This window comes from Ranitomeya variabilis, chromosome 4, assembly GCF_051348905.1.
Source record: "Ranitomeya variabilis isolate aRanVar5 chromosome 4, aRanVar5.hap1, whole genome shotgun sequence".
Lineage (NCBI taxonomy): Eukaryota > Metazoa > Chordata > Amphibia > Anura > Dendrobatidae > Ranitomeya > Ranitomeya variabilis.
In genome coordinates this window covers 392,585,415-392,607,575 of record NC_135235.1, presented here as the reverse complement: position 1 = coordinate 392,607,575, position 22,161 = coordinate 392,585,415, and the positions used below count along the sequence as shown (strand labels likewise).

At 49.5% G+C, this 22,161-nt stretch overlaps 1 protein-coding gene across 1 annotated transcript; it reads left to right on the top strand.

Annotated features, from left to right (window-relative positions):
• The first annotated feature begins 16,632 nt into the window (after positions 1-16,632).
• Positions 16,633-21,613, top strand: CLP1 (cleavage factor polyribonucleotide kinase subunit 1). The gene is made up of 3 exons (XM_077255284.1): positions 16,633-16,724; positions 17,460-18,110; positions 20,849-21,613. Exons 2-3 carry the CDS (start codon positions 17,466-17,468, stop codon positions 21,524-21,526), a joined length of 1,323 nt encoding a protein of 440 aa, XP_077111399.1. The 5' UTR covers positions 16,633-16,724; positions 17,460-17,465; the 3' UTR covers positions 21,527-21,613.
• The last annotated feature ends 548 nt before the right edge of the window (positions 21,614-22,161 follow it).

Sequence of the window (22,161 nt, the reverse complement as noted above, 5' to 3'; positions counted from 1 at the left end):
CTCCATCATTGCATTCAACTGTACCGGTGTCTATGACGCCGGTATAGTTGAATGCGGGGCCGGGAGTGTGCCGCGACAGCGTGGGGAAGAGTGCCGACAGCGGCACACTCAAGCGGCCCACTACTGCCATCGGCCCTTCTGGCATTTGCCAGAACTGCCCGATGGCCAGTCCGGCCCTGGCTATGGGGCAACGGTGCAGAGCACTATATGGCACAGCTATGGGGCAACGGTGCAGAGCACTATATGGCACAGCTATGGGGCAATGGTGCAGAGCACTATATGGCACAGCTATGGGGCAACGGTGCAGAGCACTATATGGCACAGCTATGGGGCAATGGTGCAGAGCACTATATGGCACAGCTATGGGGAAACGGTGCAGAGCACTATATGGCACAGCTATGGGGCAACGGTGCAGAGCACTATATGGCACAGCTATGGGGCAACGGTGCAGAGCATTATATATATGGCACAGCTATGGGGCAACGGTGCAGAGCACTATATGGCACAGCTATGGGGCAACGGTGCAGAGCATTATATATGTGGCACAGCTATGGGGCAATGGTGCAGAGCATTATATATATGGCACAGCTATAGGGCAACGGTGCAAAGCATTGTATATATGGCACAGCTTTATGTGGAGCATCTATGGGGCCATAATGAACGGTGCAGAGCTTTATATGTGGCACAGCTTTATGTGGAGCATCTATGGGGCCATAATGAACGGTATGGAGTATCTATTTTTAATTTTGAAATTCACCGGTAGCTGCTGCATTTTCCACCCTAGGCTTATACTCGAGTCAATAAGTTTTCCCAGTTTTTTGTGGCAAAATTAGGGGGGTCGGCTTATACTCGGGTCGGCTTATACTCGAGTATATACGGTTACTGGTTCATCCAGCTTTACATGAACACCCGAGCCTTACACTATGGCTGGTCCAAATAATTAAAGCAATTGTTACCATCCACCTCTCGTGTCTCCCCTTTTCCTCATAGTTTGTAAGCTTGCGAGCAGGGCCCTCATTCCTCCTGGTATCTATTTTGAACTGTGATTTCTGTTATGCCATAATGTCTATTGTCTGTACAAGTCCCCTCTATAATTTGTAAAGTGCTGTGGAATATGTTGGCGCTATATAAATAAAAATTCTGAGGGGCGTGGCCTGGAGTCTGTAAGGTGCAGACGTGTCTGCTGTGAGCTCCCCAGATTTTATAGTCTGAGAGCTCTAATTTTGCACCAAAATCCCCTTATTGGCCCCAAACTTGGGGGATATAGAGTCCTTCACCCGGTGCTACCGGATCCCTGCACTAGGAGAAACTCCGGGAGGACGAGTCGCCGGAGAAAGCCCGCAGAGCCCCAGACGGACGGCGCCATTACTGTCTCCCCGCGGGGCCCCAGCGGGGAAGGAGCAGCAGGGAACATACCTCTACCGGACCGGAACACAGGAGGGAGAAGGGGAGATTGCGGCGCAGCCTGGAGGGTTCCGGTGAGTCGGGGAGCAGCGCCGGAGCAAGGAGAGTCCGTCCATCACATCGGCGGCCATTGCAGCACGGAGACCGCTGCGGCACCTGTGGCTCACCGGTCCGGGACACTCACGCCGCTTAGCCTTACCGTCCCCCCGCGCCTGCCTCCTATATAACGCACCCTCTGGTGCAGGTGTTGAGTGGAACCCTGTGGAGATCCGAAGCGGTGACGGTCCTGGCCCCTCCCCCCTTCTTCTCCAGCTCCCTCTTTTGGCGCCAAAAAACCTCCATTATCCGCAGGAGCAAGCTACACTCTCCTGCAACGGTTTCTGAACTGCCCACAAGTACAGCGCCAGATTGTTCGTGCCTGCCTGCCGGTTTGCCCTTGTAGGACTTCAGTTTACCCCCCCAAATAAATAAAAAGGGGGAAATCTCCCAGGGAGAGGTTTCTACCAGGAGGGGGACGAGTCGCCTGATGTAGCTCCTTGGATCTCGCTGGTACCCACCGCGGCTAATTATTTGCCTATAAAATCTCTACTGTTCATGGGCAAGCCCAGGAAACGCTTGGAAGCACTATTGAACCCTGCAGCCCACTCTACAGAGATGGACCGCTTTTTATCTGTTAATAAACAGCATAGAAACACCAGATCTCAGTCTTCTAGTAAGCTATCAGAAGACCGTTTACTATCACAGGACTTAATGACCCCACATAACTTCCCTGAAAGGGCAACTGAGGAAGTTGATGATGGCAATGAACTTTCAGAAGACCTGACCATACAGGATCTCAGCAAATTCATAAGGTCCCTCCCTACCAAATTAGACTTAGAGAAATTTGCTTGTAGAATAGAAAATTCCTATAAAAAAGAACTTCAAGCATTAAAATCAGAATTTACAGCCAGGGTAGAGGAGGTAGAGAATTCTCAGGAACTTGTTTTACAAGAGTTACAAACCCACAGAGAAATCATAACAAACCATACTCTGAGACTGGAAGAACTAGCAACCGGAATGGAAGATCTAGAAAACCGGAACAGACGTAACAACATCAGGATCCGTGGTTTACCGGAGTCCATAAGCCCATCTGAATTAGACACCACGGTCCAGAAACTGTTTCTTGAAATCCTAAATGACGAGGGGACAGATACCATAGAATTTGATCGAATCCATAGATCCCTGGGTCCAAGACCACAATCAGATTCAAGACCCAGAGACGTTATCTGCAGAGTACACTATTACAAAACTAAGGATTCTATCATGCTGGCTGCTAGACGGAAAGGCACAATTCATTTTCGCGGATCGCAGGTTCTAGTTCTCTCGGATCTTTCCAGCCGAACCCTACAATTGAGAAGAGCCCTACGTCCATTGCTGTCCCTCCTCCAGGAAAAAGACATTCCTTACAAGTGGGGCTTTCCATTCCAACTGATAGCCTTTAAAGGAGGGAAGACGGCTACCTTTCGTAACCTAGGTGACCTGGCCAATTTCCTGGGTACTTTTGAGTTGCCAATGACGGCCCTGCCTGATTGGCCTAGCTCTCCTCAGCTCCCTGATCTTTCACCAAGATGGTCAAAGGTCCAACGCTCTAAACAACTCAAGAAACAAGATCTACCAACGGACCTGACCTGAGGGTTTTTTTTTTTTTTTTTTTTCTCCAATTTCCGTTTGCTTTCATTGTAACTTAAACTACCTGGTCTTTTCTGTCTAGACCATTCTAGCTGTGGGCTAGCTATCTGAGAGGAATTGGTCATGTTCTTTTACCTGATTTGCTTCAATATAAGTTAAATTTGAATATGTTTTTTTGCTGAGGTTTGGCATAATATTGAGGCGCTATTAGCTTAACTTTCTTTGCTAACATTTATATCATCTTGCTGGAGTTCTGGTTAATCCAAGCAGACGTAGTTTCCAATATCTGTAGTTTGACCCTCTATGATGTTATATTATTGCTAATATGTTTTTTTGTATTAAGGCCGCGGGGGTGCCGGGGAGACCGAACCCCGCCCTCGGCTTTTCCTCACCTAAATTGGTACGAGTGGTGACTTTCAGGTTCACCACCGCGTCAAGATTTCCCCCCCTAGGTGTTCAATCACCTCTTTGTTCCTCCTCTTCTTTAACCTAGTCTATATGGGTTTCTTTTCTCTTTTTCTCGCAGCTTTTCCCTCTTCATTCCTTACCTTCTTCCCTATCCTGAGAAGTTTTATGGACTTATCATCGACCTGGTTTCACTGTTCTCATAGTCATTCATCTAATCAACATCTTGACTATGGCTAGAGTCAAATTTTGCTCTTTTAATGCTAAAGGGCTTAATATACCGGAAAAGAGAAGACAGACATTGTACTCTAGTCATAAGCAACATGTCTCAATATTATTGCTACAGGAGACCCACTTTAAAACTGGAGTGACTCCTAATTGTACTTCCTACCATTACCCCAAATGGTTCCATAGTACAAATCCTCATTCAAAGTCTAAAGGGGTCTCTATTGGATTCCATAAGTCCTTCCTTCCCGAGGTGCTTGACTCAGTGATCGACACAGAAGGGAGATTTATCTTCTTGAAGCTGGCATGGCAGTCTCGTAATCTCATTCTGGCAAATGTTTATTTCCCCAATCAGGGTCAGCATAAATTCAGCTCTACATGCAAACAGCTCTTAGAAAAATTTGCAGGAGGCTCGCCGATCATCCTTGGAGGTGACTTCAATCTCCCGATGAATCCTCTGCTCGACGTGTCATCGGGTAGGTCCTCATATCCTATATCCTCTATCAAAAAAGTAAAGAAGCAGTTGAGTGACTTGCGTTTGATGGATGTGTGGAGGGCGCTGCACCCGGGTGTGAGAGACTATAGCTTTTATTCTCCAATCTATTCTACATATAGCAGAATTGATTATTTTTTTGTCTCCCATTCCTTGTTGGGTGGCAATATCGGGGCCGATGTGGGGTCCATTCTGCGGTCTGACCATGCACCTATTTATCTCACGATGCAACTGGACCCTTCTGTGAGATCCAGGTTCTCGTGGAGGCTAAATGAGAATCTTCTGCAGGATCAGACCTGTGTATCGGAAGTGAAACGCTCCATCGAGGGCTTTGTGGTGGACCATGTTGACGACCCCACGTCGCCCTCGATTAAATGGGAGACTTTAAAGTGCATTCTGAGAGGTGTATTTATTTCACATGGCGCTCGTCTTAAACGAGAGCGGACCGCAGAGATCACAGAATTGTCCTCCCGGATTCATAAACTTGAAACAAAACATAAACAGGATCTCTCCCCGCTCACTCTGTCGGAGCTATCCTTGGCCAGGCAAAAATTACGCACTATCCTAGATCAGAAATCCCGATGTCTGAGAGAAAGAGTAAAGAGCCGTTTCTATCATCTAGGTAATAAAAGTGGCAAACTTTTGGCGAGGGCTCTACACCCCAGGGGCCCCCAAACATTTATCCCATATATTAAAAATTCCAGAGGTAAAAAAGTCTACAGCACGCAGGACATATTATCTAGCTTTTATGATTATTATAGTTCACTTTATAATCTAAAGGGCCATTACAGTGATCTTCCCCCGCACTCACTTCGTGACAAAATCAAATCATACATCCAATCAAATCGGCTTCCTGCGGTCTCGGAGGAGTGTCTGGCGGAGCTGGAGGATGACTTCTCACTAGAGGAGATCTCTTCTGTGGTCGGGGACTTGAAATCCGGCAAGAGCCCTGGTCCTGATGGCTTTACAGCCAGCTTCTATAAACGGTTCTCGGACCTGCTGTGCACTCCTCTGTTAGCCTCTTGTAATTATGTAGTCTCGGGAGGGTCCTTTCCACCACAGGCATAAGCGGCACATATAACAGTTATTCCTAAACCAGAGAAGGACCTTCTGTTATGTAGCAGCTACCGTCCCATTTCACTTATTAATGTAGATGTAAAAATCTATGCTAAAATGATAGGTCAAAGATTAAATGGTCTTCTGCCCCGTCTGATCAACCAAGATCAGGTTGGCTTCATCCCTGGCAGGGAGGCGAGAGACAATACTATAAGATCGATTTCCCTGATTGATAGGTCAAACAGAGGTGGAGTCCCCATGTGTATACTTTCAATTGATGCTGAGAAGGCATTTGATAGAGTGGGATGGGAATTCATGCGGGGAGCACTGGAGGGCATTGGACTAAAAGAGAAGATGTTGCAGAGCATCATGGCGCTTTACGAGACTCCCTCGGCACGGATCAAAATAAACGGATCCCTGTCGAACTCCATACAAATCTGTAATGGCACTAGGCAGGGGTGCCCCCTCTCGCCCCTATTATATATCTTAACCATGGAGCATTTGGCTACCGCGATCCGCAATAATCCGTCCATAAAGGGTGTGGAGATCCAGTCTGAAGAACACAAACTCGCCTTGTTTGCTGACGATGTTCTCTTGTACATCACTTCCCCCGTGGTTACCATTCCCAATATCATCTCAGAACTTCAGAGATTTGGGGTCCTGAGTAATTTCAAGATAAATTCACACAAATCAGAAATATTGAATGTCTCGCTCCCGTCTTCCTTGGTCTCCCAGCTACGCACCTCTCTCCCATTCAGATGGCAGACTGATTCTCTCAGATATCTGGGCATTACACTTACTTCAAAAACAACACAGCTATTTGAAGCCAACTATAGCCGGGCGCTCCGCAGGGTGGAGATAGATCTAGATAAGTGGAATAAACTCCGCTTGTCCTGGCTGGGTAGAATTAATTCTGTCAAGATGGATCTGTTACCACGCCTCCTCTATTTTTTTCAAACGATTCCCATGGCCCTCCCGCCCTCCTTTTTTTCCAGGCTCAAAGCTATGATCACACGATACATCTGGTCTGGTAGGCGCCCACGTCTATCACACCAGTTATTAAACAGATCCAGGTTAACAGGGGGTTTAGGCCTTCCAAACTTTCAAAATTATAATTATGCATCCCTGGGTACTTGTGTCTTGGATCTCTTCCACCATGCACACACCAAAAAATGGGTTAAACTGGAATTTGACCTCTCGACAATCAATCCTATCGCTAATATCTGGCAAAAAGAGCACACTCAGAGATCGAGAGAAGAATTCCCCCTACTTACAAGGAATTTAGTACTCTTCATTAAAAAGTGTAACCAAACTCTCAATATTTCCTCAATCCCGGGACCCATGACACCAGTTATCGACAATTTAGAATTTCCTGCTGGTCAAGATAAAATCTTTTTTCTCCATAAACATAAAGACAATCACCCAATAATCTATGACTATATAAACCAAACTGACATACAGCCTCTGCGGTCCCTTTTTACCGATTCAGACCCGCCTCCTGGATCATGGTTCCCCTATGAACAAGTTAAAAGTTTTATTAAAGGGATCTCGAAACATACCAATATTTTTAGACCCCTCACACCCTTTGAGTCGGCATGCCTGGGTGCGGGCCCTCCTACGCGCCCGGTATCATTCTTATACAAAATGTTTCATGACCGTCGGGTGGATGAATTGGGCTATCCTGCTTTCTTTGTGAAGTGGGAGAATGATCTGAACAAAACCTTTTCATCAGAGGATAGATCCAAGAGCCTCCTCCTCACGTCCAGATCTTCGCTATGTGCTGATTATCAGGAGAGAAGCTATAAGCTATTGTCTCGATGGTATAGGTGCCCAGACAATATTCATAAAATGTTCCCGTCCACTACAGATGTGTGTTGGAGGTGCTGGACAGATAAGGGTTCATACTCACATATTTGGTGGTCCTGCCCCCCGATTCACAGGTTTTGGAGGAGGCATTTGATCTTCATAACAAATTATCTTTTCATAGAACACAGCCGACTATAGAGCTGGCCTTATTATCGATTTGTGATATTTCCGTTGCCAGATTTAAGAAAGGTCTCCTTAGACATCTCCTCACTGCTGTGCACAATTTGATACCTAGATACTGGAAACAATCCAATTCCCCATAGCGATCTGATCTTGTGGTGGAGTTGAACCATATATTCAGAATGGAACAATTGATTGGACAGGACACTGACACCCTGGACAGGGTGTTAAGCATATGGTCCCCATGGATCATGTTCAGGGAGACTCCGGATTTGATATCTTGGATAGAACATGGTAGATTGTAAACAGGAAACCAGGTCCCAACCCCCTCCCCCCTCACCTTCCTCTCTTCCCTTCTATCTACTTTGTCTACTCTCAAAATTATTAGTGTTTATGCTATTTTGTAACTGTTATATGTTGTTTCTAGTAATTACTCCAGTGTCTATACCGCTGGCGTTTACTCATACATGTGCCTTTTGATGATTGGTTTTGCATAGAATTTTTATGTAACTTGTCTCAATAAAATGATTTACACAAAAAAGTATTATTATTATTATAACTTGCCATTGAAGCAAAACCAGTAAACTTGAAGGGCAACAATGACCATATTGAAGATCACTCCTGTGCTTCACCCTGAAGCCTGTTTTCATCTTCCTAACCAGAACAATTTTTTTCAATTCTGACCGCTGTCACTTGAGGTCTGGAATGCTTCAATGGATCCCACTGATTCTGAGTTTTTCCATGACATATTGTACTTCTTGATAGTGGTAAAATTCAGCAATTTTCAAATTTTTTATTTTTTTGCCCTTCAGTCATGTCCCACAAAATAGTTATTAAATAACATTTCCTACATGTCTACATTACATCAGCACAATTTTTGAAACATAATTATTTTTTTTGTTAGGATGTTATAAGGGTTAAAATTTGACCAGCAATTTCTCATTTTTACAACCAAATTTACGAAACCATTTTTTTTGGGGGACCATATCACATTTGAAGTGTCTTTGAGGGGTCTATATGACAGAACATATCCAAAAGTGACACCATTCTAAAAACTGCACCCCGTCAAGGTGCTCAAAACCACATTCAAGAAGTTCATTAACCCTTCAGGTGCTTCACAAGAATTAATGGAATGTGGAGGAAAAAATAAACATTAATTTTATTTCACAAAAAGTTTACTTTAAATTTTTTTTTTAACTTTCACAAGGATAACGGGAGAAAATGGGCGATACAATTTGTTGTGCAATTTCTCCTGAGCATGCCGATACCCCATTTGTGGTAAGGAGCGCCATTTGACTTTATGAATGTAAAATTTGCTGGAATAATTAGCGGACGCAATGCCCCTGATGTGCCTAAACAGTGGAAACCCCCCACAGGTTACACCATTTTGGAAACTAGACCCCTCTAGGAACTTATCTAGATTTGTATTTAGTACATTGAAACCCCTGGTGCTTCACAGAATTTATAACATTGACCCATGAAAATATAAAAAATCTTAATTTTTCCCATTGTTTTTAGACCTAAATTTTGTATTTCTACAAAGGTAACAGGACAAAATGGACCCTGAAATTTGTGCAATTTCTCCTGAGTACACCGATACCACATATGTGGTCGAAAACTACTTTTGATGTAAGTTCAAAGCTCAAAAGGGAAGGAACGCCATATTATGCTTGAGTCACACTACCGTAGAATACATCGCATAGCACTCGGCTCAGTGTTAATCTATGGGGCAGCTCACATCAGCATTTATATTCTCAGCCGTATTTGGCGTGCGGGTAAAATCGCAGCATGCTATATGTATAGATATATACACATAGAATACATAGATATATAGATATCAGTAACACATACAGTGGGGCAAAAAAGTATTTAGTCAGTCAGCAATAGTGCAAGTTCCACCACTTAAAAAGATGAGAGGCGTCTGTAATTTACATCATAGGTAGACCTCAACTATGGGAGACAAACTGAGAAAAAAAAATCCAAAAAAATCACATTGTCTGTTTTTTTTATCATTTTATTTGCATATTATGGTGGAAAATAAGTATTTGGTCAGAAACAAAATTTAATCTCAATACTTTGTAATATATCCTTTGTTGGCAATGACAGAGGTCAAACGTTTTCTGTAAAGGTACCGTCACATTAAGCGACGCTGCAGCGATAGCGACAACGATGCCGATCGCTGCAGCGTCGCTGTTTGGTCGCTGGAGAGCTGTCACACAGACCGCTCTCCAGCGACCAACGATGCCGAGGTCCCCGGGTAACCAGGGTAAACATCGGGTTGCTAAGCGCAGGGCCGCGCTTAGTAACCCGATGTTTACCCTGGTTACCAGCGTAAAAGTAAAAAAAACAAACAGTACATACTCACCCAGCGTCCCCCAGCTTCTGCTTCCTGACACTGACTGAGCTCCGGCCCTAACAGCACAGCGGTGACGTCACCGCTGTGCTTTCACTTTCACTTTAGGGCCGGCGCTCAGTAAGTGTCAGGAAACAGACGCTGGGGGACGCTGGGTGAGTATGTACTGTTTGTTTTTTTTACTTTTACGCTGGTAACCAGGGTAAACATCGGGTTACTAAGCGCGGCCCTGCGCTTGGTAACCCGATGTTTACCCTGGTTACCAGTGTAAAACATCGCTGGTATCGTTGCTTTTGGTGTCAAACACAACGATACACGGCGATCGGACGACCAAATAAAGTTCTGGACTTTATTCAGCGACCAGCGACATCACAGCAGGATCCTGATCGCTGCTGCGTGTCAAACTAAACGATATCGCTAGTGAGGACGCTGCAACGTCACGGATTGCTAGCGATATCGTTTAGTGTGACGGTACCTTAAGTCTTCACAAGGTTGCCACACACTGTTGTTGGTATGTTGGCCCATTCCTCCATGCAGATCTCCTCTAGAGCAGTGATGTTTTTGGCTTTTCGCTTGGCAACACGGACTTTCAACTCCCTCCAAAGGTTTTCTATAGGGTTGAGATCTGGAGACTGGCTAGGCCACTCCAGGACCTTGAAATGCTTCTTACGAAGCCACTCCTTCGTTGCCCTGGCGGTGTGCTTTGGAACATTGTCATGTTGAAAGACCCAGCCACGTTTCATCTTCAATGCCCTTGCTGATGGAAGGAGGGACGAGGGGGGGGGGGAACGAAAGGGACAGGGGGGGGGGAACGAAAGGGACAGGGGGGGGGGAACGAAAGGGACAGGGGGGGGGGGAGAACGAGAGGGACGAGGGGGGGGGGGAACGAGAGGGACGAGGGGGGGGGAACGAGAGACGAGGGGGGGGGGGGAACGAGAGGGACGAGGGGGGGGGAACGAGAGGGACGAGGGGGGGGGAACGAGAGGGACGAGGGGGGGGGAGAACGAGAGGGACGAGGGGGGGGGAGAACGAGAGGGACGAGGGGGGGGAGAACGAGAGGGACGAGGGGGGGGAGAACGAGAGGGACGAGGGGAACGAGAGGGACGAAGGGGGGGGAACAAGAGGGACGAGGGGGGGAACGAGAGGGACGAGGGGGGGGAACGAGAGGGGGGGGAACGAGAGGGACGAGGGGGGGGAACGAGAGGGACGAGGGGGGGGGACGAGAGGGACGAGGGGGGGGAACGAGAGGGACGAGGGGGGGGAACGAGAGGGACGAGGGGAGGGGAAACGAGAGGGACGAGGGGGGGGGAAACGAGAGGGACGAGGGGGGGGGAAACGAGAGGGACGAGGGGGGGGGGAAACGAGAGGGACGAGGGGGGGGGGAAACGAGAGGGACGAGGGGGGGGGGAAACGAGAGGGACGAGGGGGGGGGAACGAGAGGGACGAGGGGGGGGGAAACGAGAGGGACGAGGGGGGGGGAACGAGAGGGGGGGAACGAGAGGGACGAGGGGGGGGGAACGAGAGGGGGGGAACGAGAGGGACGAGGGGGGGGAACGAGAGGGACGAGGAACGAGAGGGACGAGGGGGGGGGAACGAGAGGGACGAGGGGGGGGGAACGAGAGGGACGAGGAACGAGAGGGACGAGGGGGGGGGAACGAGAGGGACGAGGAACGAGAGGGACGAGGGGGGGGGGGACGAGAGGGACGAGGGGGGGGAACGAGAGGGACGAGGGGGGGGGAAACGAGAGGGACGAGGGGGGGGGGAAACGAGAGGGACGAGGGGGGGGGGAACGAGAGGGACGAGGGGGGGGAACGAGAGGGACGAGGGGGGGGAACGAGAGGGACGAGGAACGAGAGGGACGAGGGGGGGGGAACGAGAGGGACGAGGGGGGGGGAACGAGAGGGACGAGGGGGGGGGAACGAGAGGGATGAGGGGGGGGAACGAGAGGGACGAGGGGGGGGGGAACGAGAGGGACGAGGGGGGGACGAGAGGGACGAGGGGGGGGACGAGAGGGACGAGGGGGGGGGACGAGAGGGACGAGGGGGGGACGAGAGGGACGAGGGGGGGACGAGAGGGACGAGGGGGGGACGAGAGGGACGAGGGGGGGGACGAGAGGGGGGGACGAGAGGGACGAGGGGGGGGACGAGAGGGACGAGGGGGGGACGAGAGGGACGAGGGGGGGACGAGTGGGACGAGGGGGGGGGCCAGGGGAGGAGGGGGGGACGAGAGGGACGAGGGGGGGACGAGGGGGGGGAACGAGAGGGACGAGGGGGGGGGGAACAAGAGGGACGAGGGGGGGGGAACGAGAGGGACGAGGGGGGGGAACGAGAGGGAAGAGGGGGGGGGAACGAGAGGGAAGAGGGGGGGGACCATTAATTCCATGGTACTGTACAGGAGAAAGGGGTTATGTACAGAGATATAGATATCGTTTACAGGGAACAAATTTACAATGACAGACTGGTACAGAGGGGAGAGGACCCTGTCCTTGCGGACTTACATTCTATGGGATCATGGGGAGGAGACAGAAGGTCGGGGGTGGAGCGGCAGCTCGGGTGGTGGTGAGACGGCAGAATGGTTATTGCAGGCTGTAGGCTTTCCTGAAGAGATGGGTTTTCAGGTTCCGTCTGAAGGATCCGAGGGTGGTGGATAATCGGACGTGTTGAGGCGTGGAATTCCAGAGGATGGGGGATATTCGGGAGAAATCTTGGAGGCGGTTGTGTGAGGAACGAATAAGTGTGGAGGGGGGTAGGAGGTCTTGGGAGGACCGGAGATTACGTGAGGGAAGGTATTGGGAGATTAATTCAGAGATATAGGGAGGGGACAGGTTGTGGATGGATTTGTAGATCAGTGTTATTAGTCTGAACTGGATTCGTTGGGGAATTGGGAGCCAGTGGAGGGATTTGCAGAGGGGAGAAGCAGGGGAGTAGCGAGGAGAGAGGTGGATTAGTCGGGCAGCAGAGTTGAGGACAGACTGGAGCGGTGCAAGAGAGTTAGCGGGGAGGCCACAGAGGAGGGTGTTGCAGTAGTCAAGGTGGGATATGATGAGGACATGCACAAGCGTTTTAGTAGATTGAAGGCAGAGGAAGGGACAGATTCTGGCAATATTTTTGAGTTGGAGGCGACAGGAGGTGGCAAGAGTTTGGATATGCGGGATGGGACGGGGCGAACAGGACAGAGAACGGGGCGCACAGAGGGTGGGACGGACAGCCAGGGGGACAGACCCTAGCAAGACAATATAAATGGAGAGAAAGGGAGTTTTTTTTTTTTTTTTTAGGAATTATACTCATCTATGTGACATTATCAGACGCCCACAGTGTCATCCCTTTGGGTCCTCACATGGATTGGTGGGGCACCAGCATTCCACTTGGTGAAGAGAAGTCCAGTGATGAAATGACATCTGCAGGAAGGTCACTGCTCTGGGGGGGGACACAGGATGGGGAAAAGCCACAATACCTAGAATAAAACAGAAAAAAATCACGCAGAAAACTCGATACAAGTAGTGGCCTCCAGGCTTATACTGAACAGCACAGCGTGCGAGGAGAGAATAAAGCCCGGGATCTGGAGACATTATTGTCATGCAGTTTCGCTCCCAGAGGTCATAGGTCAGTCATCAACCTGACGTCATGTGTCACCAATAATATTAACCCCTTACCGACCTCCGCCGTACTATTACTGTGGAGGTCGGATGCCCTGCTTTGATGCGGGCTCCGGCGCTGAGCCTACTTCAAAGCCGGGACATGTCAGCTGTTTTGAACAGCTGACATGTGCCCGCAATAGCGGCGGGTGAAATCGCAATTCACCTGCCGCTATTAACTAGTTAAATGCCGCTGTCAAATGATGATAGCGGCATTTAACCGGCGCTTCCGGCCGCGCGGCAGGAAATGAGCGCATCGCTGAGCCCAGTCACAAGATTGGGGGTTAGCGATGCGTCGGCACAGCAACCAGAGGTCTCCTTGAGACCTCTATGGTTGCTGAAGCCGGACTGCTGTGAGCGCCACCCTGTGGTCGGCACTCATAGCAAGCCTGCAATTCAGCTACATAGAAGCGATCTGATGATCGCTGCTATGTAGCAGAGCCAATCAGGCTATGCCAGCTTCTAGCCTCCGATGGAGGCTATTGAAGCATGGCAAAAGTTAAAAAAAAAAAAAGTAAAAAAAAATATGAAAAAAAAATCACCCCCCTTTGCACAGAATTAAAATAAAACAATAAAAAAAAAAAAAAAAAAAAAAAGAACTACACATATTTGGTATCGCCGCGTTCAGAATTGCCCGATCTATCAGTAAAAAAAAAGAATTAACCTGATCGCTAAACAGCCTAGTGAGAAAAACATTTGAAATGCCAGAATTACGTTCTTTTGGTCGCCGCGACATCGCATTAAAATGTAATAACGGGCGATCAAAAGAAAGTATCTGCACCAAAATGGTATAATTAAAAACGCCAGCTCGGCACGCAAAAAATAAGTCCTCATCTGATACTAGATCACAAAAAATTAAGACGCTACGGGTATTAGAAAATGGCCCTTTTTTTTTTTTTTTTTTTTTTTTTTTTTTTTTTTAAGCAAAGTTTAGAATTTATTTTCACCACTTAGATAAAACGTAACCTAGACATGTTTGGTGTCTATGAACTTGTCATGACCTGGAGAATCAAAATGGCAGGTCAGTTTCAGCATTTAGTGAACCTAGCAAAAAAGCCAAACAAAAAACAAGTGTGGGATTGCACTTCTTTTGCAATTTCACCGCACTTGGAATTTTTTTCCTGTTTTCTAGTACACGACATGCTAAAACCAATGATGTCGTTGAAAAGTGCAACTTGTCCCGCAAAAAACAAGCCCTCACATGGCCAAATTGACAGAAAAATAAAAAAGTTATGGCTCTGGGAAGGAGGGGAGCGAAATAAGAGGACGCAAAAACGGAAAAGGGCAACGTCGTGAAGGGGTTAATGAGAAAACGTTTTATGTAAAGGAAAAAAAAACAAAAAAACAGGACTCACTCCTCACCATCAGGCAGAGATTCTCATGTTAAGTAATATCAATCCCTCAGATTTGCAACAACATCATTCACCCCCTCCCCTGTTCGCCCCCACACACGTAGCACTATACTTCCCTGAGCACCAGCACCGCAAGTGACATCACACACTGACCTGCAAAGCGCATGTAACATCAGCCCCCTACACCATGCGAGTAACATCAGCCCCCCACACCACGCAGACCCATGAAAGTAACATCAGCCTCCTACCCCACGCAGATCCACACGAATAACATCAGCCCCATTCTGCAGGTAGACCCCCCCCTGCATGCAGCCTCCCTTCCCCAGAGACCCCCAGCACGCAGCCCCCCTTCCCAACAGAAACCCAGCCCCGCTCGCAAGGAACATGACCCCCTTCCCCACAGAGACCCCCAAGCATGCAGTCACCCTTCCCCAGGCAGGCCCCTCCAGCACGCAGTCCCAGTCAAGCAACGTCACCCCCTTCCCCAGGCAGGCCCCTCCAGCACACAGTCCCAGTCAAGCAACGTCACCCCCTTCCCCAGGCAGGCCCCTCCAGCACGCAGTCCCAGTCAAGCAATGTCACCCCCTTCCCCAGGCAGGCCCCTGCAGCATGCAGTCCCAGTCAAGCAAAGTCACCCCCTTCCTCAGGCAGGCCCCTGCAGCACGCAGTCCCAGTCAAGCAATGTCACCCCCTTCCCCACGCAGTCCCAGGCAAGCAACGTCATCCCCTTCCCCCAGGCAGGCCCCTCCAGCACGCAGTCCCAGTCAAGCAATGTCACCCCCTTCCCCACGCAGTCCCAGGCAAGCAACGTCACCCCGTTCCTCAGGCAGGCCCCTCCAGCACGCAGTCCCAGTCAAGCAACGTCACCCCCTTCCCCAGGCAGACCCCTGCAGCACGCAGTCCCAGGTAAGCAACGTCACCCCCTTCCCCAGGCAGGCCCCTGCAGCACGCAGTCCCAGTCAAGCAATGTCACCCCCTTCCCCATGCAGTCCCAGGCAAGCAACGTCACCCCCTTCCTCAGGCAGGCCCCTCCAGCACGCAATCCCAGGCAGGCCCCTCCAGCGCGCAGTCCCAGGCAAGCAACGTCACCCCCTTCCCCAGGCAGGCCCCTCCAGCACGCAGTCCCATGCAAGCAATGTCACCCCCTTCCCCAGGCAGGCCCCTCCAGAATGCAGTCCCATGCAAGCATCAACCCCTTCCCCAGGCAGACCCCATGCACGCAGTCCCATGCAAGCATCACCTCCTTCCCCAGGCAGACTGCAAGCACGCAGTCCCATGCAAGCATCACCCCCCTTCCCCAGGCAGACTCCCATTGTGCAGTCCCATGCAAGCATCACCTCCCTCACCAGGCAGACTCCCAGCGCGCAGTCCCATGCAAGCATCGCCCCCTTCCCCATGCAGACCCCCAGCGCGCAATCCCACGCAAGCAACATCTCCCCCTTCTCCCCAGACAAACCCTCCTCCTCCAGCATGCCATGCAGCCCCATGCAAGCATCACCACCCCCTTCCCCCCAGGCAGACCCACTCCAGCATGTACATGCAGCCCCATGCAAGCAACATCACCCCCTTCTCCCCAGGCCGCCCCTCCCTCCAGCATGCAGCCCCATGCAAGCATCACCCCCTTCTCCCCAGACCGCCCCTCCCTCCAGCATGCAGCCCCATGCAAGCATCACCCCCATTCTCCCCAGGCAGAGTCCCCCTACTGCATGTACATGCAGCCCCATGCAAGCATCACCCCCTTCTTCCTAGGCAGACCCCCATCCAGCATGTACATGCAGCCCCATGCAAACATCACCCCTTCTCCCCAGGCAGACCCCCCATCCAGCATGCAAATGCAGCCCCATGCAAGCAACATCACCCCCTTCTCAGGCAGACCTCCACCATGTACATGCAGCCCCATGCAAGCAACATCACCCCCATCTCCCCAGGCAGACTCCCAGCTCGTGCATGAACATCAGCTTACCTGATCTGTGACCCCAAAATCATCCAAATCCCCCCATAACATCCACAGCTTCCTGAAATCCTGAAGTCTGCTCTACTGCTCTATGGAGGAAGAGGCGCCGCCCCTTCTGGTCACATGGGCATGACGTCAGCAGAGGCCCTTCAGCCGACTTGGATTTAGCCTCTACCATTAGAGCAGCGCTGCGGGTGAGTAGCGAGCAGACGTGTGGCTGCAGCTGGTGGAAGCGGCTTATTATCCGGGCCTGGCACTCACCGCTCCTGCCCTCAGTGTACAGACACGTGGAGCTGGGAGCTCCGGCTCATTCCCAGGCCTCGGAAACATGGCCACCGGCAGCATGTCCACCCTGCCTCTCATTGTGCTTGCTAAATGCCACGGGAATGTCTGTGCATCGCAGCAGGAAGTCCTCACAGCTGCTCCCTGGCGCGTTATAGTGCCACCAAGCCTGCTGTATCTGAGAGCAGTGTTCTGTTGCAGACTGGGGGCCCCGAGTCCCCAGCCCCGACTGTTTGGGGGGGCCCCCGAGTCCCCAGCCCCGACTGTTTGGGGGGGCCCCCGAGTCCCCAGCCCCGACTGTTTGGGGGGGCCCCGAGTCCCCAGCCCCGACTGTTTGGGGGGGCCCCGAGTCCCCAGCCCCGACTGTTTGGGGGGGCCCCGAGTCCCCAGCCCCGACTGTTTGGGGGGCCCCGAGTCCCCAGCCCTGACTGTTTGGGGGGCCCCGAGTCCCCAGCCCTGACTGTTTGGGGGGCCCCGAGTCCCCAGCCCCGACTGTTTGGGGGGCCCCGAGTCCCCAGCCCCGACTACATGGAGTTTGGTAGTGTCTCCTCCAGACAGTCTTCTTTCACATGTTGATTTACGGTAAGTATGGCCGTACCTATACGTCTTGTATTCGCCTTCTCACGTGTAGATACGTCTCATTTCAGATCAAGATGTCCTCCGATGACCAGCTTACTGGAGGAACTTCTGAAGCTGGAGGATCCTGGCCATCTTCCAGCGGGCCTTCCACTAAGTTTGAGCTAGAGAAAGAGACAGAGCTGCGGCTGGAGGTGGAAGGCTCGGCCCCAGTACAAGTGGAGCTGATCTCCGGGCTCGCGGAGGCGTTTGGCACAGAGCTGACAAAGAACAAAAAATACACATTCCCCCCAGGGAGCAGGGGGGCTGTGTTTACATGGCATGGCTGTACTGTCCAGCTGTGGGGAAGCCCTGATGTGGCGTATGTGTCAAAAGATACCCCTATGTTGCTCTATCTCAACAGCCATGTGGGACTTGAGCAGATGCGAGCCCAAGCGGAGCGAGAAGGAGAGCGAGGGCCTCGGGTTTTAGTGGCCGGCCCTTCAGATGTGGGAAAGTCCACGCTCTGCCGTCTTCTATTGAATTATGCTGTGCGGAGAGGTCGGAGACCAACGCTGGTTGAGCTGGATGTGGGGCAAGGCTCAGTGTCAGTACCTGGCACAGTTGGGGCCTTGTGTGTGGAGAGACCTGCAGATGTGGAGGAAGGGTTCTCTGCTCAGGCTCCACTTGTTTATCACTTTGGATCTACTACTCCAGGAACGAACATTAAGCTGTACAACAAGGTGAGTATCTGGGGCACTGTTGGGTGCTCCGTAGCTCGTATTTAAAAACCGGTCTAAATAAGTTCTTGGTATATGGTGACCTGGCCCAGGTCTTGATTTTGGTCAGAATTAGATACACAAACGGATCCTGAAGCTCTTTATACTTTCCAAGTCGTGTGGTTCTGTAAGTTTTTTTCGATACCCTCTGAAACAATAACACTGAGGACAACAGAAGAGTACATTGCATTGTGATGACATAACCTGTTTCAACATAAGCCAAACCAGGTACCACCTCATAGTGCATTCTGCTGTCATTAAGTTATTGTTACCTTTCTTTGTGATCTTTTTCAGAACATGTTCTTATAATTTAGAGCAGAGTAAAAAGATTTGTGGTACCCAGTTAGACCTCTAGTACAATCCATGGTTCTAGTCACTAGGCCTCACCCCTTGTCATGACTTTACATGGCGCAGGAAGAAACTGGCGCCCAGGAGATGTAAAACCAGGGGTGCTGGATACAAAGTTCAGCTGCAGCAGAGGACTGTTGGAGTTGAGTACTGCAAATCATTTTGCCCATCTCTGCTGAGTTTTTAGGCATTTTTATTTTGTATCAGTTATCCATACTTTATTACGTCATTACAGTTGCCATATCTGTTAAATGAAAGGTTGTCATGAGATCTCACTATTCTAAGTGAGCAAGAGCAGTTTGCATTTTTAAACTAGTTAGGCCGGTTTCACACTAGCGTTTGGAGGAGCTGCGGAGGGCTGCGGACTTCCTCCGTGAAGCCCCGCCCTCGGCCGCACCTCCGCCTCTAGCTCCGCCTACTTCTGCATGCGGCCTATCTTTAACATTAGGTACGCAGGTCGTGCCGCTGTATGCGGATGCTTCCGCATGCATCGTTTTGACGATGCGGTGACCAGCGTAGGACGCAGCTTGTAGCTTTTTTTTTTTTTTTTTTTTTCCCCCACATCGTCAAAACGCCGCATGCGGAAGCATCCGCATACAGCAGCATGACCTGCGTACCTAATGTTAAAGATAGGTACGCAGGCCGCATGCAGAAGTAGGCGGAGCTAGCGGCAGAGGTGCAGCCGAGGGCGGGGCTTCACGGAGGAAGTCCGCAGCGCCTCAAAAGGCTAGTGTGAAACTAGCCTTACAGATTGGTAAATGTTCTTTTACGGTACAAACTCTGCTTTAGTCAGGACAAGATCTCACAATAATCTGCAAGATCTCAGTCTGACTGTATAGCTGGCTGTGAAGAGTTGTGGAAAGCCACACAGGATACTGGATTCCCACAACCTGTAATTTTGGACATGACTTTTGCTAAAAAGTAGAGTCATTTTAGCGTTAGTGTAGGGACTATTTTCTTCATTTGTTAATTAGGGTTATTTCAAAAAGTTTTTGGTATGTGTCTTTCTATCTACTATATAATTGTCTTCCGTCTTTCTGTCTTTCTTTCTGTCACGGATATTCATTGGTCGCGGCCTCTGTCTATCATGGAATCCAAGTCGCTGATTGGTCGTGGCAAAACGCCCACAACCATTGCCACGACCAATCAGCGACGCGCACAGTCCGGAAGAAAATGGCCACTCCTTACTCCCCGCACTCAGTGCCCGGCGCCCGCATACTCCCCTCCGGTCACCGCTCACACAGGGTTAATGCCGGCGGTAACGGAGCACGTTATGCCACGGGTAACGCACTCCGTAACCGCTATTAACCCTGTGTGTCCTCAATTTTTTACTATTGATGCTGCCTATGCAGCATCAATAGTAAAAAAATAAAAATGTAATGTTAAAAATAATAAAAAAAACAAAACCTGCTACACTCACCGTCCAGTAGTCCGCTGAGCTGCTCGCGCCGGCCGCCATCTTCCGTTCCCAGGATGCATTGCGAAATTACCCAGACGACTTAGTGGTCTCGTGAGACCGCTAAGTCTTCTGGGTAATTTTGCAATGCATCGACGGGAACGGAAGATGGCGGGCGGCGCGAGCGGCTCGGTGGATCCCAAGCGTCGGTAACCGCTTCCTGGATCCGAATCCGGATCCGGGGGCCAACGGAAGGTGAGTATATAACTATTTTTTATTTTAATTCTTTTTTTTTTTTGACAGGGATATCATGCCCACATTGCTATATGCGTGGGCTGCGCAATGTACAGCGTGGGCTGCGCAATGTACAGCGTGGGCTGCGCAATGTACAGCGTGGGCTGCGCAATGTACAGCGTGGGCTGCGCAATGTACAGCGTGGGCTGCGCAATGTACAGCGTGGGCTGCGCAATACACTACGCATACATATTCTAGAATACCCGATGCGTTAGAATCAGGCCACCATCTAGTTTGTAAATAAAATGCAAGTCACATACTAGTGATATGTGCTTTTTAAAGGTTTTATAAAGGAATTATTGCTAGTGATGAGTGAGTATACTCGTTGCTCAGGTTTCCTGAGCACGCTCGGGTGATCTCTGAGTATTTGTTAGTGTTCGGAGATTAAGTTTTCATCGCCGCAGCTGAATTATTTACAGCTATTAGCCAGCTTGAATGCATGTGGGGATTCCCTAGCAACCAGGCAACCCCCACATGTACTCAGCCTGGCTAGTAGATGTAAATCCTTCAGCTGCCGCGATGAAAACATAATCTCCAAACACTAACAAATACTTGGCGATCACCCGAGCGTGCTCAGGAAACCTGAGCAACGAGTATACTCACTCATCACTAATTATTACATAGCTTGTTTGTAAATTCTCACTTCCATTCTCTCTTCCCTCAGCTGACATCCCGTCTGGCTTCTGTCTTCAACCTCCGATGTGAAGCGAATCGTCGTGCATCAGTCAGTGGCTGTCTTATAAACACCTGTGGTTGGGTTAAAGGATCTGGTTATCAGGCATTGATACATGCAGCATCTGCCTTTGAAGTAGATGTTGTCATAGTCCTGGACCAAGAAAGACTGTACAATGATTTGCGGAGGGACCTCCCCCACTTTGTCCACACACTGCTTCTTCCAAAGTCTGGTGGAGCTTCAGAACGTTCTAAAGAATGTCGGAGGGAAGCCAGGGATATGCGGGTTCGGGAGTATTTCTATGGCCCACGTAGATCGCTTTATCCTCATGCCTTTGAGGTAAAATTCTCAGAAGTGAAAGTCTACAAAGTTGGAGCTCCATCGATTCCTGACTCCTGCCTTCCACTGGGGATGTCACAAGAAGACAACCAGCTGAAACTAGTGCCTGTCACACCAGGCAGAGACATGGCACATCATCTCTTGAGTGTTGTTCCCATAGATAATAGTACAGCAGATGAGGGTTTGGATGAAAAAAATGTTGCTGGCTTTATTGTAATCACCGGAGTTGACACTGAAAGACAGACATTGACTGTACTCTCACCAGCACCTAGGCCACTGCCTAAATGTGTCCTGCTCATTATGGACATAAGGTTTATGGATTTAAAATAATTTACAGAAACAACAATATTTGGAATGTCTTCTGTGTTGGGGTGGGACAATAGACCTAACATTGTAATAAAGAAGATTTATTTTATTTTTTTGGAATGTTTACTATGAACTCTGTTCTATAGATTTGTCTCTTTCTATAAAAAAATTTCATCTATGTAATGTAAACCATCTTAAACATCACTCTATAGTTCTTGTATTTTTCAGAAAAATAATATTTCCCATTTATCAGAAAGAGGAAAAAAAAAATCTCCCGGTAGAAAAGCTAAATACTGGGTAATCAAGTAATCTTGTTTATAACTCCTGTTCTAGTTAAAGAAGAGTGAAAATCAACATGTTACATAGTTATTAAGGTTGAAGGAAGACTTTAAGTCCATCTAGTTCAACCCATAGCCAAGCATGCCCTAACATGTTGATCCAGGGGAAGGCAAAAAAAACCCATGTGGTAAGAGTAAGCTCCATCATGGGGAAAAAAATTCCTTCCCGACCCCACATACGGCAATCAGACTAGTTCCCTGGATCAACGCCTTATCAAGGAATCTAATATATATACCCTGTAATATACTTTTCCAGAAAGGTATCCAGTCCCCTCTTAAATTGAAGCAATAAGTCACTCATTACAACATCATACGGCAGAG